This window comes from Amblyraja radiata, chromosome 13, assembly GCF_010909765.2.
Source record: "Amblyraja radiata isolate CabotCenter1 chromosome 13, sAmbRad1.1.pri, whole genome shotgun sequence".
Lineage (NCBI taxonomy): Eukaryota > Metazoa > Chordata > Chondrichthyes > Rajiformes > Rajidae > Amblyraja > Amblyraja radiata.
This window is the reverse complement of record NC_045968.1, coordinates 49,850,497-49,866,218: the sequence shown is the minus strand read 5'-3', so window position 1 is coordinate 49,866,218 and position 15,722 is coordinate 49,850,497. Positions and strand designations below refer to the sequence as shown.

At 39.8% G+C, this 15,722-nt stretch overlaps 1 protein-coding gene across 1 annotated transcript in view; it reads left to right on the top strand.

The window, feature by feature from the left end:
• LOC116980002 (anosmin-1-like) overlaps nt 1–15,722 on the top strand; it is a 122,144-nt gene that overhangs the window by 27,007 nt on the left and 79,415 nt on the right. Inside the window, exon 2 of the mRNA XM_033032057.1 lies at nt 7,324–7,371. Within this exon, the coding sequence (XP_032887948.1) occupies nt 7,324–7,371 (48 nt within the window). The remainder of the gene's footprint in view (nt 1–7,323; nt 7,372–15,722) is intronic.

Sequence of the window (15,722 nt, the reverse complement as noted above, 5' to 3'; positions counted from 1 at the left end):
ATTGTCATGGTTTCTATACACAGCAGAAAAAAAAATATTTGGGAACAGTATTTTGGAAATATGAATTCTATTCTGGAATTGAATACAATTGAGTGTAAAGAAAGTTCCCAACCTGAAACGTCATCCATCCTATTTCTCCAGCAATGCTGCTGCCTGACCCACTGAGTTACTCCAGCACTTTGTGTCTATCTTTGGCATAAATTGTCTCGAGCGATGGTTTCTCTTTGAATTTTTAGTCTCATTGACACCAAATTGCTCTTTCAAATCCCATGGCACCAAATTCTCTGAAAGAATTAAAGTGTTTTTCTACAAGGATTGTAATTTTCAGGAACACATGGATTGCCTACTCATAGCACTCAATCGGTTCAGTTTATCTGGGTTCCTGTTTATAGAACAGAAATCAGCAGCCACACTTACTACCAGTAATGTTCATTGTCTACATTTCCAACATCCTTCAGTCGGTTAGTGTCATATATCATGGAAACAGCCCCTTCGGCCGTAACTTGCCTATGCCGAGCAAGATGCCCTATCTACACGTCACACCTGCTCGTGTTTGGCCCATATTCCTCTAAACCTTTCTTATCCATGTACCTATCCAAATGCCTCTTAACTGTTATTATTGTACCTGCCTCAACTACCTTCTCAGGCAGCTTGCTCCATATACCCACCACCCTCTGTGTGAAAACGTTGGCCCTCAGGTTCCTATTAAATATTTTCCTTTTCACCTAAACCTTCTCTGGGTAAAAGACTCTGTGCATTCACCTCATAATTTTATACACTTCTATAAGATCACCCCTCATCCCCCTGCGCTCCAAGGCATAGTCCTACCTAGCCTGTTCAACCTCTCCTTATAGCTCAGGCCTTAAAGTCCTGGCAACTGCTCGGAAACATTTTCTCTTGCCTGCCCTGAAAGCTACCCATGCTCAGAGTAATTTAATATATAAATGATATGGTTTTAAGATGAATAGACTTAAAAAATGATGGTTCAGGTATATGAATTGAGAGTTATGGCTATCTAGTGACGTTGTCAAGATGACGAGGCCATTTTTTTTGCAAATCACCTAATTCTGGCAATAGCAGGGAGATCCAGATTTGTCATCGGTTACCCCTCGTGTCTTGTAAGATCTGAACAAATTCAATTATCAGCAGATTATTCGGGTTTGAAAAGTGAGGGTCGGGGGAGCTCGTATCTCATTAAAGAGGAATCTAAAAAGTTGAGAGGTGTAAATAAGATGAATGGTCACGGTCTTTTTCCTCAGGGTTGGGGGAGTTCAAAACTAGAGGGCATTGATTTAAGATGAGAGGGAAAGATTTAAAAGAGACATGAAGGGAAACTTTTTCACACAGATGGTGGTGCGTATATGGAATGAGCAGTAAGTGGAAGCTGTAGAGGGGTACAATTACAATGTTTAAAGGACATTTTATTTGTTGCATGGGTGGGAAAGGTTTAGAGATATGGGCCAAATGCAGACAGACAGACAGACAGACATATCAGCATGAACAAATTGGGCCAAAGGGCCTGTTTCCATGACTATGAAGTTGCTTTCTGTGATGTGGAATGTTTCTGAACACAGCAAGCATAGACTTAATTCTCTAGATTAGAAGAGTGAAAGGTGACAGATACGTATATTCAACATAAGCAGTCACTTTCAGTATAAATTCCTGGAGTTGATGGCAGATGCCAAGGAGGCAGTGGAACTGCTCACTCCCATACTGCCCAATCCGGACCACCCAGATATTGCCAGAAATTGGGTGATTTGCTGGGAAATTGGCCTCATCATCTTAACAACATCAGTGCATGGCCTTTAATACACATATACCCGAACACTTGTATTTTTAAATCTGGTCAGCTTAAAGGAATGTCACATATGAAAAAAATCTAACTGACTAAACGATACCAGTACTTGAAGCAATCAAGTTTGAAGTGGAAACATCACCAATACTTTGGTGGGCCAGTCTTAATTATCAGATCAAAAGGATTAGCTGCATGAGAGAAACTGTCAATGTTCTGACAGATAATTATTTTCACGATCACTGTTCATCTTTGGGGATTTAAAATAAACTCCTCCCTCAGGGCTGTGGACTCTGTCCAACATTCTGAGGTCTAAAATCTTGTACAGACCTCAGCTCTTCAGCATTGGATGTGGTACTCATTACAGCTGTTGTTTGAAGATTTTGTACTTTGTTCCTGTTAAAATGAAACAAAGTATATCAAATCACCAGCAAATTGCAACCAAATTTTGTAACCAGAATACTAAAATGATAGTTTTGGTTGTAGGTGTATTTGGAAAATCATTTGGGAGATGGATGGCAGATTTCCGTCTTTCAATTCTTGTGCTGAAGTTTATGTTATATACACTGTTTTCCTTCATGGTGTCATCACATATTAAATCTCAAGTTACCTAAGGGATCGCAGCTCTTTCAATTTCCTCTGTGCTCCAATCCCTAATAGAGCGATTTGTAAATCGAATGTGTCAATCTCATTATTTGGTTCACCTGCTCTAGTGCAGACTAGATGATTCGGCATGTTTTTTATGTAAGTCATGGAAGCCTAGGAAAATTTATCATTCAAGTACAAAGCTGTCATCTTGTTATTTTTAATATATCTCCACATCTTCACCTACAATTTCCTCTCAAAGCTCCTTGGATATGCTGCGGCCTCCCAGATTCGCTATTTGAATCTAGTTTCTGCTCCAGTCAACAGTTCCAAAACAGGTCCTTATCAGAGTCACAAATGATATTCAAAGTCAGAGTGACAAAGATTAATCGGTACCGTCTTGACCTACCTACAGTAAGTAATCCACAATTGAAATTTTACTCCAAGCACTTCACTATCACCCATTTGAGTGAGGCCACACTCACTTTCTTTCTGTTTATCTGCATCTATCCCATTACAACCAAAATATTTTATGCTAATGATCACGTGTGGCTTCTCTGATGTTTCCCTAAGGTTCTCCATTTTGCTACTGACAAAGATAGAAGATGGGTTCAAATGTAGCTATTTTGTTGTATGGGTCCATTGCACTGCTAATCGACTTCATTACCCTGTTCCCTTCTTCCCCCATAGCCCCCAGTCCTTTGGGCTTTATGAGATATATCTATCTCCTTCTTAAACATTTAATGACTTGGCTTCTTCCCCATTTCTATAGCAGAGAATTCTCCAGTTTCATAATCCTCTGGGTGAAGAAATGGCTCCTGATATTGGTGATCCTCAGTCTGGTTCTGGACTCTCCATCCATCAGGAACATTCTCTGAATGGTCTTATTACGATTGTACACGTTTCCATGAGATTTCCACCCATTCTTACATATTCCAATGAATATAATCCTAACTGACTCAATCTCTCCACATACACCAATCCTGCCTTCTCAGGAATCAGTGTAATAATTTATTTTGTTGCAGTCTTTTTAAGGTAAGTACATTCCTCCTCAGATAAAGAGACAAAATCTATACAAATAATTGCACCTGAGCTCTCAGCAAGGCATTGTTCTTGCTGCTGTACTCAAATCCTCTGGTAGTGAATGGCATCATATCATATGCCTGAATAACTGCTTGTTCAACCTAAATACTTATTTTCAGTGACGGGTGTACAGCAATTCATTACACCTGTTCCTTTTCCCAATCTATAAACCTTTGGCATATCTCCAGTGACACATGCACCATAGAGAGCATACTGTCGGGTGGCATCGCAGCTTGGTTAGGGAATAACTCTGCCCAAACCACACGAAGTTGCAGAGTTGTGAATGTAGCCGAATCCATCACACAGACCAAACTTCCATTTTTCGGAGGCACTTCACGCTGCCTCAGAAAAGCAGCCAACATAATCAACAACTAGTCCCACCCCGGCCTTCCATTCGACATAAGGTACAGGAACAGCTTCTCTGTTATCAGCTACTCAACTGTCCTTCCATAAGTTAAAGTATTATTCGATTCACCTCTACCCCATTGAGGACATGGGACTTTGTATCTGGAACTGTTGCGCTACAATGCTGAGAACTATCTTCTGCATTCTGTATGTTCCCCATTAATGCATCTATTGTACTTGAGTTTGAGTATGGTTTATCTGATCTGTTTTGATAGCATGCAACACAAAGCTTTCCACAGTACCTCGGTATGAGTAACAACAATAAGCCTAAACGTAATTTGTGTAAACATTCTCTGAATATTATCCGTTGCCAATCAATTTAATATCACAATCTATCATAGCCAATTTGTCTTTTATTCCATCGTATTATTTTATTCAGATTCAAGACCCTAGTTTCTGATTGAAGCTACTTTACATTTTGATAGAATTGATAGAATTTATTGCCACACAACCAGGGGCGGTGGAATTTTGGGTTGTGAGCAGCGGTACAATAATAAAGAACACACAACCACAATAAAAATGTAACACAAACATCCACCACAGCATTCATCATTGTGGTGGAAGGCACAGAACTTGGCCAGTCCTCCTCCATTTTCCCCTGTGGTCGGGACCTCCACCCTCCGCAGCCGTTGCTGCGGGCGTCCAGATGGTAAGGGACAAAGTCAAAGGCAAGGTAAGTCCAGGACCGGCTCTTCCCCACCGGAGACCGCGGCTTCAGTCTGGTGTAGGCAGCAGGCCGGCGGTCGAAGATTTAAGGTTCCCGCCGCGCCGCAGCCAGAAGCACCGCAGACTGCAGGGCCGGTGGTCGAAGTTCCCCTCCAGGGGTGATGGTAGGTCCATGCCGGACCCAGGGTAGAAGTTGGCCGCAGGCCGGCAGTGATGGCTTCTTCTTCCCCCGGGTCCCCCACGAGGGATCCCGGGCTGTAGACGCCACGCCAGCTGGAGCTGTGCAGACCGCGGCTTCAGGCTGCCGGCTGCCCCGGGCCAGCGAAACGGAGCGCTTCCCTCCAGCAAGCCCCAGCAAGGGCTCACCCGCTCCACGCCGAGAGTCCACACTGCGCCCGCCGCTGAAGCCCCGGGCGCGTCTCTGGGAAAGGCCGCGCCGATCCTTGCTGTTAGGCCACGGGGGAGGCGACCTGGAAAAAGTCGCCTCTCCGTGGAGGAGGCGGCCGAAACGGTTTCCACCTTACCCCTCCACACCACCCCCCACACAAAACACACCGAGAAACATCAAAAACATACTTTAAAACATACTAAAAAAAATAAAAAAAGTTGGAAAAAAAACTAACGCGCTGCTGACAGGCTGCTGCCACTGCAGCGCCCCCTCTATATTTAATGACGAACTGGACTAAGTGGGACCCGTTGGGTCCCAGCATCACACGGGAGGGCTGGTCACCAACGCAATATTCCACCTCTCCACCAATTCCAATACTGCTCGCCAGTGGGGGTGGGGGGTGGGGCTGTCTGTTGCGCTAGTATGGGTGTTGCCGGCTGAAGGTACTGGTTTCCAGAGGGCTAGTATAGACATTGTGGGCCGTATGGATGCTTGGGCAGGCATCCAACTGTTGCAACGATTTTAAAAGCCAAGCCAAGGCAAACAATTGGGCTGCAGACACCCGACAACCAGTATTCATTTTGTGAACACAAACTTGTCAAAAAGGCGAGGCAAACAATTGGGCTGCAGACACCCGACGACCAAAATTCATTTTGTGGACACAAACTTGTTATAAAAAGGCGAGGCAAACAATTGGGCTGCAGACACCCGACAACCAAAATTCATTTTGTGAACACAAACTTTGTTAAAAAAAGGCGAGGCAAACAATTAGGCTGCAGACACCCGACAACCAAAATTCATTTTGTGAACACAAACTTGTTAAAAAAAGGCGAGGCAAATAATTGGGCTGCAGACATCCGACAACCAAAATTCATTTTGTGAACACAAACTTGTCAAAAAGGCGAGGCAAACAATTGGGCTGCAGCCACCTTACAGCCGCATCGAGGGCACTCACCGTGGAGTAGACGTGCGTTCAGTGTTATTCGCAGCTCAGAGAGCCGTGACCCTCTCACTTCCTGGTCTGGCAGAGACTAGGTGAGGCACGACACTTCCTGGTTTTATAGTCCCTCCCCCTGCCGCCAGCGGGGGTAGCAGAGAGAATGGGGAATTTTGTGAAAACATTAATATCTCTCATTTTTCATCGACGGAAAAGATCCTCCGCACTCATACGGCGGAGGGGGGCTCTGAGCAAGGTGGCCAAAAATGACGGCCGTAGGTGGCGGCGTTCTCTCGGAAATCGCAGCACAGTGGGCCAAAAGAGGTCAAGATCAGAGATTTAGTAATATAGATGTTCTTCCTAAAACACAACAAGGTTGTTAATTATTGCTTTCTCATTATACCATGCCCAATCAAATGAGAATTTTGTTCATAGAAAATAGGTGCAGGAGGAGGCCATTCGGCCCTTCGAGCCAGCACCGCCATTCATTATAGGAAAGATGCTATTAAGCTGAAAGAGTGCACAGAAAATATTCGAGAATGTTGCCAGCACTCGAGGAACTGAGCTAAACGGAGAGATTGAAAAGGCTAGGACTTTATTCCTTGTGTCGCAGAGTCTGAGGAGTGACTTTATAGATGTGTGTAGAATCACGGGGGACCAAGGTAAGATGAATGCAGGATAGAGTAAACAAGAATCAGAGGGTGTAGGTTTAAGGTTTAAGTTGAAAAGGTAAGGATTTGATAGGAACCTGAAGGGCAACTTTTCACAGAAGGTGTGGATGTATGGAACATGCTGCCGGTGAACGTAGTTGAGATGGGCACAATAACAACAGTTAAAAGACACTTGTGTAAAAACGAACTGCAGATGCTGGTTCAAACTGAAGATAGACACAATATGCTGGAGTAACTCAGCGGAACAGGCAGCATTTCTGGAGAGAAGTAATGGGTGACGTTTCGGGTGGAGACCCTCCTTAAAAGAGACCCGGATAGGTACACGAATAAGATAAATCCACGGACATGGATATGGGGCAAATACAAACAAATTAGATTCGCTTAGAGGGGCATCTTGGACGACATGGACAAGTTGGGATGAAGGGTCTGTTTCCAAGTTGCATGACTCAATGACTATATAAATCTAAAACATTTTTGAAAGAGCATGATTAGCAGTTCTTTTTTTAATTCTCACCATCAAAAAATATTATGTATTTAAGCGCATTTATGTAAATACGACTAAGAACATAGTTGCTGTCCATTTTAATAAGAATTCAGCAAAACTTAACTCCTCCATGAACCACAAAAATTACAAAATGTTACTTGTAACACAAATATTTTCATAAATTTCTTATGTAATTTCTTATTGCATTAAATATTGTTGAGCTGTGGTTAAATACTGGCTAGTTTATTGTCAAATTACAATTTATTTTTCAGGAGATTATTATAAAATTGATAAACTCATTTTGCTTTGCAGAATGATGAGATTGTAACCTGGTGTGAAGGCCACAGGAGATGCACACAGGTAAGTGGTGCTACAGTTTTATTTCCAATATAATTCAAATACAATCCCATTTTGCAACTTGCATTAAATGTATTTCTTAGCTATGTGCTTATAAAACAGTTGGATCATGTCATTCTTTTTAACACAGTTCCTGCAATAGTCAATGGTTTATTTGTAAATAAAGCAGCAGGTTTCCTGAAGTTTGCTGATGGGATTAGATGGATTACATGAAGGAAGAGAAAAAGAAAGGTGATAATGGGACATTATGGATCTCGCCTAAAGGGGTCTTTAGAAGTATGTTTAAGCTGCTGAACCTTTTTGCTTCAGTTTACCCGACTGGAACATGATCACACGCATCATACGCCTTGGACATCCACACACCTGGAAGTGATTTTATAATATTACGACCTAATCATTATTTCAATTGGTCTTGCTAAACTGAAGCTGGGGCATTCCAATTTCTGTCTGCCATTTCTGTTTGTGGATTGTCAAATATTTTTTGTGCTGGCTTTCAGATGTGATTACATTGCTCGATGCATTGCATGTTATGCACAGGAATATATAGACAAGAAAATAGGAGCAGGTGTTCCTATACACCTCAGTTACAAATGACTGTCATCCTACATTGTAACTAGAAGACCTTTAGACAGATATATGGGTAGAAAGGGATTTGATGGCCAAATACAGGCAAATGGAATTAGCCCAATATTTGAAGAAGGGTTTCGGCCCGAAACATTGCCTATTTCCTTCGCTCCATAGATGCTGCTGCACCCACTGAGTTTCTCCAGCACTTTTGTCTAGCCCAATATTCCAACTGGGTCGGCATGAACAAGGTGGGCCGAAGGGCCTATTTCAAAGCTGTTCATCTTTATAAATCAATGAATTTATAACAATGTCCACTTGTACAAGACTTTTCCACATATAGAAGTCTCCCAACATTCACCTTGTTGTGCCCCTTGAGGATTCGTTAAGATCATTAATTCTGTTAAACTTCAAATAATTCAGCGAAGGCCTCGAACAGCTATCAGGTTAAAATCCAGCCCCAATTTGAAGTGCCATGAGCATGTATCAAATCATGAAACAAGTTAGCAGTGCCATGCCAATGTGAGTCTCAAACCGTGATGGTAACTTTATTTTGACTCATCTATGAGATGTGGGCATCAAGTGCAGGTTCAATATTTATTGCTTGGTGTTAATTGTGTTTGAGAAGGTGATGGTGAGTCACACTCTTCAATTGCTGAAGTCCATGTGTTGAAAATATTCCCACCGTTGTACAAATATTCATACAGATTGGAAAAGGCAGCAGAATTTCTTTGCTAATTGATGTCAATAATCCAGATGAGATTTTTCAACATATTGGCAGTTTTGGGTTCAATAATTCTGATTCATACCAGATATTTAAATTAGTGGAAGTTAATTTTCTTCCCTGTCATGGTTTATAGAAGACAACATGCTGTTGACATTATTTTAATTGTTTTATCTGCCTATTACTTGTGCTTTAAGGAATTATATATCTGAATCTTCATGTCTCTGTGTTTATTAATACCCTTCAACATCTGTCCATTAACCATTACATGCCCATTCTTAATTCTTCTTTCAAAAATATTTTATCAAGAACTTCCCAATATTCAATTGGCTCTGCAACTCACTGTTCTATATTATTTCCATACACTTTTCAATTGCTTTGTACCCGTTGTAGGCACATTGATTTCCACAACATCTACATTCAGACAAACCAAAACATGGTACTGGGGCACATCTTGTACTTAGCAACATTAGATTTTCCCCCCTTACCTTTAAGTACAAAGCAGCTTAATATTTAAATGTTTATATTTCATTTTGAAGCAGCAGCAGGTAATTTTGCCTAGAGAGTAGGCAATGGGATCAATCCCATTTCAACACTAACTTTCTGGAAACAAACAATGGCATGGCAATAGCATCTGGGCATTGTCCACCAATTCATCAATTTTGAAATATAGGATCTGGGAAAGAAAGAGAAGAAGCATTTGTGTGTGAATGTCCATAGAATAAAGAGAGGGAACAAAGGATCGAACTGAGAAAAAGAGAAAGCCAATTTACGAAATATTATAACAATTTAAATCTTAAAAACAATCAGAGAACAATTCATTCGATGCAGGATTGAGAACAAACTATTTAAGTTATTTTTCTTTTGGACTGGAGGGATTGATTGGTATTGCATCAAAATTGTCATATTGTTCCATGTTGGCTGTATTTCTAATAATGAGCCCAAATCTGTAAAATAATAATAGGAAATTAACATGAAAATCTGGAAAATTCTCAAAGGTAACAGGGAGGTTGCAAATGACTGAATATTATAAAGTAACTATTAAGTTTGTGGGGTTTATAACGGGCATATTTCTTCCTCCTCTAAAATTCATTGTCATTGTGCAGGAATAATCACTTGATTATTAACACAACTTTATTTCTCCAGGAAGATTTGTCCCCAAATTTCTCTGATTCAGGCAACATGCAGTCAATTTCTTCTCATGTTGCTGGCATTACTTATGTTTAGTTTAGTTACGTTTATTATTGTCACATGTACCAAGGTACAGCGAAAAGCTTTGGTTGCATGCTATCCAGTCAAAGAAAAGACTATAGATTATTATAATCAAGCCGTCTACAGTGTACAGATAAAAGATAAAGGTTACAATATTTAGTGCAAGAAAAAGTCCAATTAAAGGTAGTTTAAAGATCTCCAATGAGGAAGGTGAGATGTCAGGATCACACTCTAGCTGGTGAGAGGACGGTTCACTTGCCTGATAGCAGCTGGAAAGAAACTGTCCCTGAATCTGGAGATATTCTCCCTGATAACTTTTATAACTTTTCCAACTACGGTGTCTGCACTGTTTCCTTTAACCAACTAGTTACTCCAAAATAAAACATCATATTTGTCAAAAGAAAGTTGAATTTAATAGATCCATCCTATGGCTATATTCTCCACAGAATATTTATTCATACATAGATAATATTGCTCTGTCTGTATATAATTTTTCTTTAAGTAGTTCAACCAGCGCTCAATCCAAGATATTTCTTGTTTTTTTGCCCTTATCTCTATCCAATTTTCCTACCCATTTTATCTGTCAGAGCAACTTGTCTCAGAATCCTGAGCAAAAAAACAATTTTGATCATGCACTGTATGTTCTATATTGTTCTTCACTGCCACTATTCTATATAAACTGGGATTATCTGATGGTCGAGTTACATTTTTCAGTTTTTAAAGTTTTATTTAATTTCAGATATGCCTTTTCAATTATTGTTTTATAAAAAAGTTAAAATCTAATGTTTCTCAGAATAATGCCTGGATTAGTGGGTATTAGTTGGAGGGAGAGGTTGGATAGAATTGGATTGTTTTGTCTGGTACGCCGGAGGTTGCAGGAAGGCCTGATAGAAGTATATACAATTATGATAGAAATAGATAAGGTAGACAATCAGAACTTTTTCCCAGAATGGAAACATCAAAAACTAGACAGCATAGATATAGATGATTGGGGCAAATTTTATATGCAGAACATGATGTTTACACAGAGGGTTGTGAGTGCCTGGAACACACTGCTGTTGAAGCAGGTACATTAGTGGCATTTAAAAGACTTTTGGATAGACATATGGATATGCAGGAAATGGAGGGATATGGGTTATGTGCAGATAAACATGTGATCTGCATAAGTGATTAGGAATAAAGGTGTAGACTATTTTCTAAATGGGATGAAAATCCAGAAATCAGAGGTGCAAAGGGACTTGGAAGTGCAGGTGCAGGATTCCCAAAAAGTTAATCTTCAAATCGAATCGGTAGTAAAGAAACCAAATTCAGTGCTAACATTTATTTCAAGAGGACTTTAAACAAAAAAAGGGATGTAATGTTGAGACTCTATAAGGTGCTGGTAAGGCCACATTTGGAATATTGTGAGCCATTTTGGGCACCATATATGAGGAAAGATGTGCTGGCTCTGGAGAGGGTCCAGAGGAGGTTTACAAGATATATCCCAGGAATGAGTAGGTGAACCTATGATGAGCATTTGTCGGCACTGGGCCTGTACTCGCTGGAGTTTGGAAGAATGAGGGGAGACCTCATTGAAACATACAGAATAGAGAAAGGTTTGGATAGAGTGGATGTGGAGAGGATGTTTCCACTAGTGGGAGAGTCTAGGACTAGAGGTCATAGCCTCAGAATTAGAGGACGTTCTTTTAGGAAGGAGATGTGGAGAAATTTAGTTAGCCAGAGTGTGGTGAATCTGTGGAATTATTTGCCACAGAAAGCTGTGGAGGCCAAGTCAGTGGATATTTTTAAGGTAGAGATAGATATATTCTTGATTAGTACAGGTGTCTGAGATTATGGGGAGAAGGCACGAGAATGGAGTTAGGAGGGAGAGATAGATCAATTAGACTTGATGGGCCGGATGGCTTAATTCTATTCCTGTGCCTTATGACCTTATGATAGTCTTGACATCATATGCAGCACAGACATTGTGGGTCAAAGGGTTTATTCTTTTACTCTACTGTTCTATGTACTGAACTGTCTAATGCTAAAACTTATCACTGCCTTCAGTTTTTATATTGTACCTCAAGTAGCCATTTTCTTACTCACAGCTGGACTCTTTAAAATTTAGAGGTCCCTGCCTATATTATTCAAGGGTATTAGTTTAGCACAGTATTAACTCTTGCCATTAATTAGCTCACACCAGTATTAGAGTATTGATCAAGGAAAAGTCAGGAAGTTCCCAAAAATCAAAATATGTCAGTTGACTTGTTCTTAACTAAGTTAATACAGGGGTAGCAGCCAAATAACAACACACTAATATCTGCAAGTTATGAATGTGCAATGCAAGTTACTTGCTGCAGTGAGTTTGTGAACACCAGGACATGCAGCTCATGCCACATGAGGAACCATCTAATCTGCAGTTGGTTGTATTTCAAGGCTGCAAGTGTCTTCAGTTTGAGTGCTCTATCCTAACCTTTTTGTACAAGAATTCCCAGCTTCGTTATTGCACCAAGCTATGAGAACTGCAGAGTTGCTTACATTTAAGAAAGTTTGAAGGAGAATGTTAGAAAGTTTTCATCTGAGACCAGTTATCATAAAATAGGTAACATTCGGCAGAATGTGATTTTCTTTTTGAGTTCCCAACCAACAAAACCACATGTTGCCTCATGTTGTTGATGCACAAACACTGAAAATATTGAGTCATTAATTTGTCATTTCTGATCAGCAACTAAAAATGTACATGCTATATATAGGTTATTCCTGTTCATCCTGTGGACAACTTGTTTTGAAATCTTAATAACTAGATGTGGCTTCAATAACATATACAAGTTAAAAGCATATCCAAGTGAATGTATGCACTGACATTTCTGAAAGTGAAATTATATGCTGCATTCTTTGGGTTCTCTTTCCAAACAAAAATGTTAAACTAACAATAATGCATTGTTTTGAGTTTAAATAATTAAAAATATATATTTTACAGAAGTTGGACAAAATGTATTTACAGAAGAAAAACATAAAATGAAAACCATATAATGATACAAACTATTTTATGTGCTACCTTCCCATACATTCTTCGTTTATAATTTATTCTAACTCCGTTGAAGAGATGAAAACTTTCATTAAATGGGTATTTTACTAATAAGACATATCTATTTCAAAGCCTGGTTTTAACATACAGTTTTGGTCGCAATTACTGTACAATTATTTGAACTTGTTGACACCTGCAAGTTTAGCACTCGAGTACAGGTTGGAAACAATTATGTACATAGGTACCACTCACCTTGCTGCCTGATCCAAAGAGCAGGTTATAATAAAGACAGCAAGAATGGAATAATGCATTTGCCAGCTAGACTTCTGGACTGATTTAGCAGCATGCCACTTAAAACCAGGTTAAAATTGCAGCTACAGCCACAGTCTCTTCCCCTCCTAGATTAAAGTGTCACATCTCACTGACATGGGCACTGCTCAAACCAGGACAAAGTGATCACATCAAAACTGAAATAGCCTAATTGCTTTCAGATGGAGTCTCTCACATGAAACCAGCAAGAAATAATAGAAAAGGCAAATGTTGTGCCTGATTAAAATAAACCGAATCCTTTCACATCTCAGTTGTTCTGACTTAACTAAATTATCAGGAAAAAATACAATTATAATTTTCAAAGCAAAATGTCATGGGTGTGCAATAGAACTCAGAATCACACAATTTCATTGCTAAGTTCACGGTAAGCAAAGGAACGCTTTAGTGATTTGGCCACAAGCAGTGGAGATTTTAATCAAAAGTTACCTTTCCATCCGTTGCTTATAATACGGCAGTTTTCATTTTAAGTTACAACTATTTTTACTTGGTCTAGACTGCACTAAAAGTAAACAAATTTGTGGTTAGATCTTAATTTGTAGTTGAATCCGTTGTTGGTTAACTCATTAGAGCATTATTAAAGAGAATTAAGAATTCTTAACCTGCTGAATTCTATTCTGCATTTGTGTAATTATTTTCTTGGGAGGGGCAGCCTGCAAAAGATAAAATAACTTGCATTCATATAGAACCTTTCACTTTATTTAAAGGCCATCTATAGCATTCCAAGTCATTTTGGAGTGTAGTAATTGGTGTAATAGAGGAAACATGGGAATTTCAACACAGCAAGCAAGCTCACAAAAAAAGCAGTGTGATAATGGCTGGCAATGCGTTTGGTAATGTTGAGTAAGGAGTAAGTGTTGGTCAGGATATAAGAGTATCTGACCTGCTCGAGTGCTATGGTGTCTTGCAAATCTTGGGAATTATCAGAACTTAATTTTAATAGATCAGCTGGAAGCTTGCATATTGGACATGCAGCACTTGCTCAGTACTGCACTGAACATCAGGATTGGAATCTACCCAATGTTGCTGAGAGGCAAGTGTGCTCTGCATTGAACCATAGCCAGACAAAATCAGTATTTTGTGATACTGTATTTTAATTGAACAATACGCTACAAAGATGTATGACATAATCTTTGGGCGACAGAGTGGCACATCCAGTAGAGAGGCTGCCTCACAGTGGCAAACACCTGGGTTTGATCTTGACCTTGGTGCTGTCTGTGTGGAGTTTACACGTTCCCCCTGTGACCGAGTGGGTTTTCTCTAGGTGCTCCGGTTTCATCCCACATTCAAAGACGTGAGGGTTTGTAGGTGAATTGGCCTCTGTAAATTGCCCCTTGTGTGTAGGGAATGGATGCAAAAATGGGATAACATAAAACTAGTGTGTGATCGGGTGAGCAATGGTTGGCATGGACTCGGTAAACCTAAGGGCCCATTTCCATGCTGTATCTCTAAAATAAAAGAAACTAATACACTACATGTTCATTGATATTGCATGAAACCAGGAATAAATTCAGTTCCAGAAAATCTTGCATTGTGTTGTACACTTGTCGTGTCAAGGAAAGGTTCTCACCACAGCTCATCAAGTTCCCACACTGGGAAATAAGCCTTCACCCCATTTAACCCGAGCCAGGTGTAAACAATGCAAATAATAGATATTTGGAGAGGGTCCATGGGAAAGAAAGTCGAATACATTGGGATTAAAAACAGGATATGGTGGAGTGTCTACCTATTATTCATCTATCTATTGTTGCTTTATGTCCCCCTTTCCCAATTTGTCTTTGATGGTAAGAATGCACCTTTTGCGTGATCCGTTGTATAGTTTAATCACCATTTTAAAATAAACAATTTAGAAAAGTGGGAGTATTTTCTATTCCCAGCTCCTATTTTAATGTTTGGCAATTCCATCTGATCTGGTTGATTTTCATTGTAACATTCAGGAATGAGAGGGCAGAGGGGAGATGGAGACAAAAGCTCCTGTTGTACACTTAACTTGATAATCTTACACTTGATGCACTACTCAGAATATTGCACAAGCTGAGAATCAACTTTTCAGCAGTTACTTGTTCTTTTTTCAGAACGTCATATTTATTTGAAAAGGATTAAGAGCTAGAAATTATGTCTTTTAGGATTTATTATTATTACGGGTTTATAAGATGCAGTCTTGTGACATATTATCCAATTTGCACCTCAGTATGTGCACAAATTGGAGAGATATTTCCATGCAGATTGTAGCAATTTGGGTATTACATTTTGCAAAAGTTGCTACTGATCTTTTCGGTCTTTCGAGTTGAGTGTTGTATGATGCCTCGTGCAGCCTTTTTCCAATAAAAGTGCTATTACAGCAAGCTGGTAAATCATTTCATGCTGACAGGGAAGGGAATTGTCATCTATTGAGCATATTCACGTGGCAGATGTGGAATGACCTGTAGCTACTAATGCAACAAATCTTCCATCTGTGTGAGTTTGTGTGACAGTCAGCTCCATCAACATCTGACATATTTGAAATTGTTATAATGATCG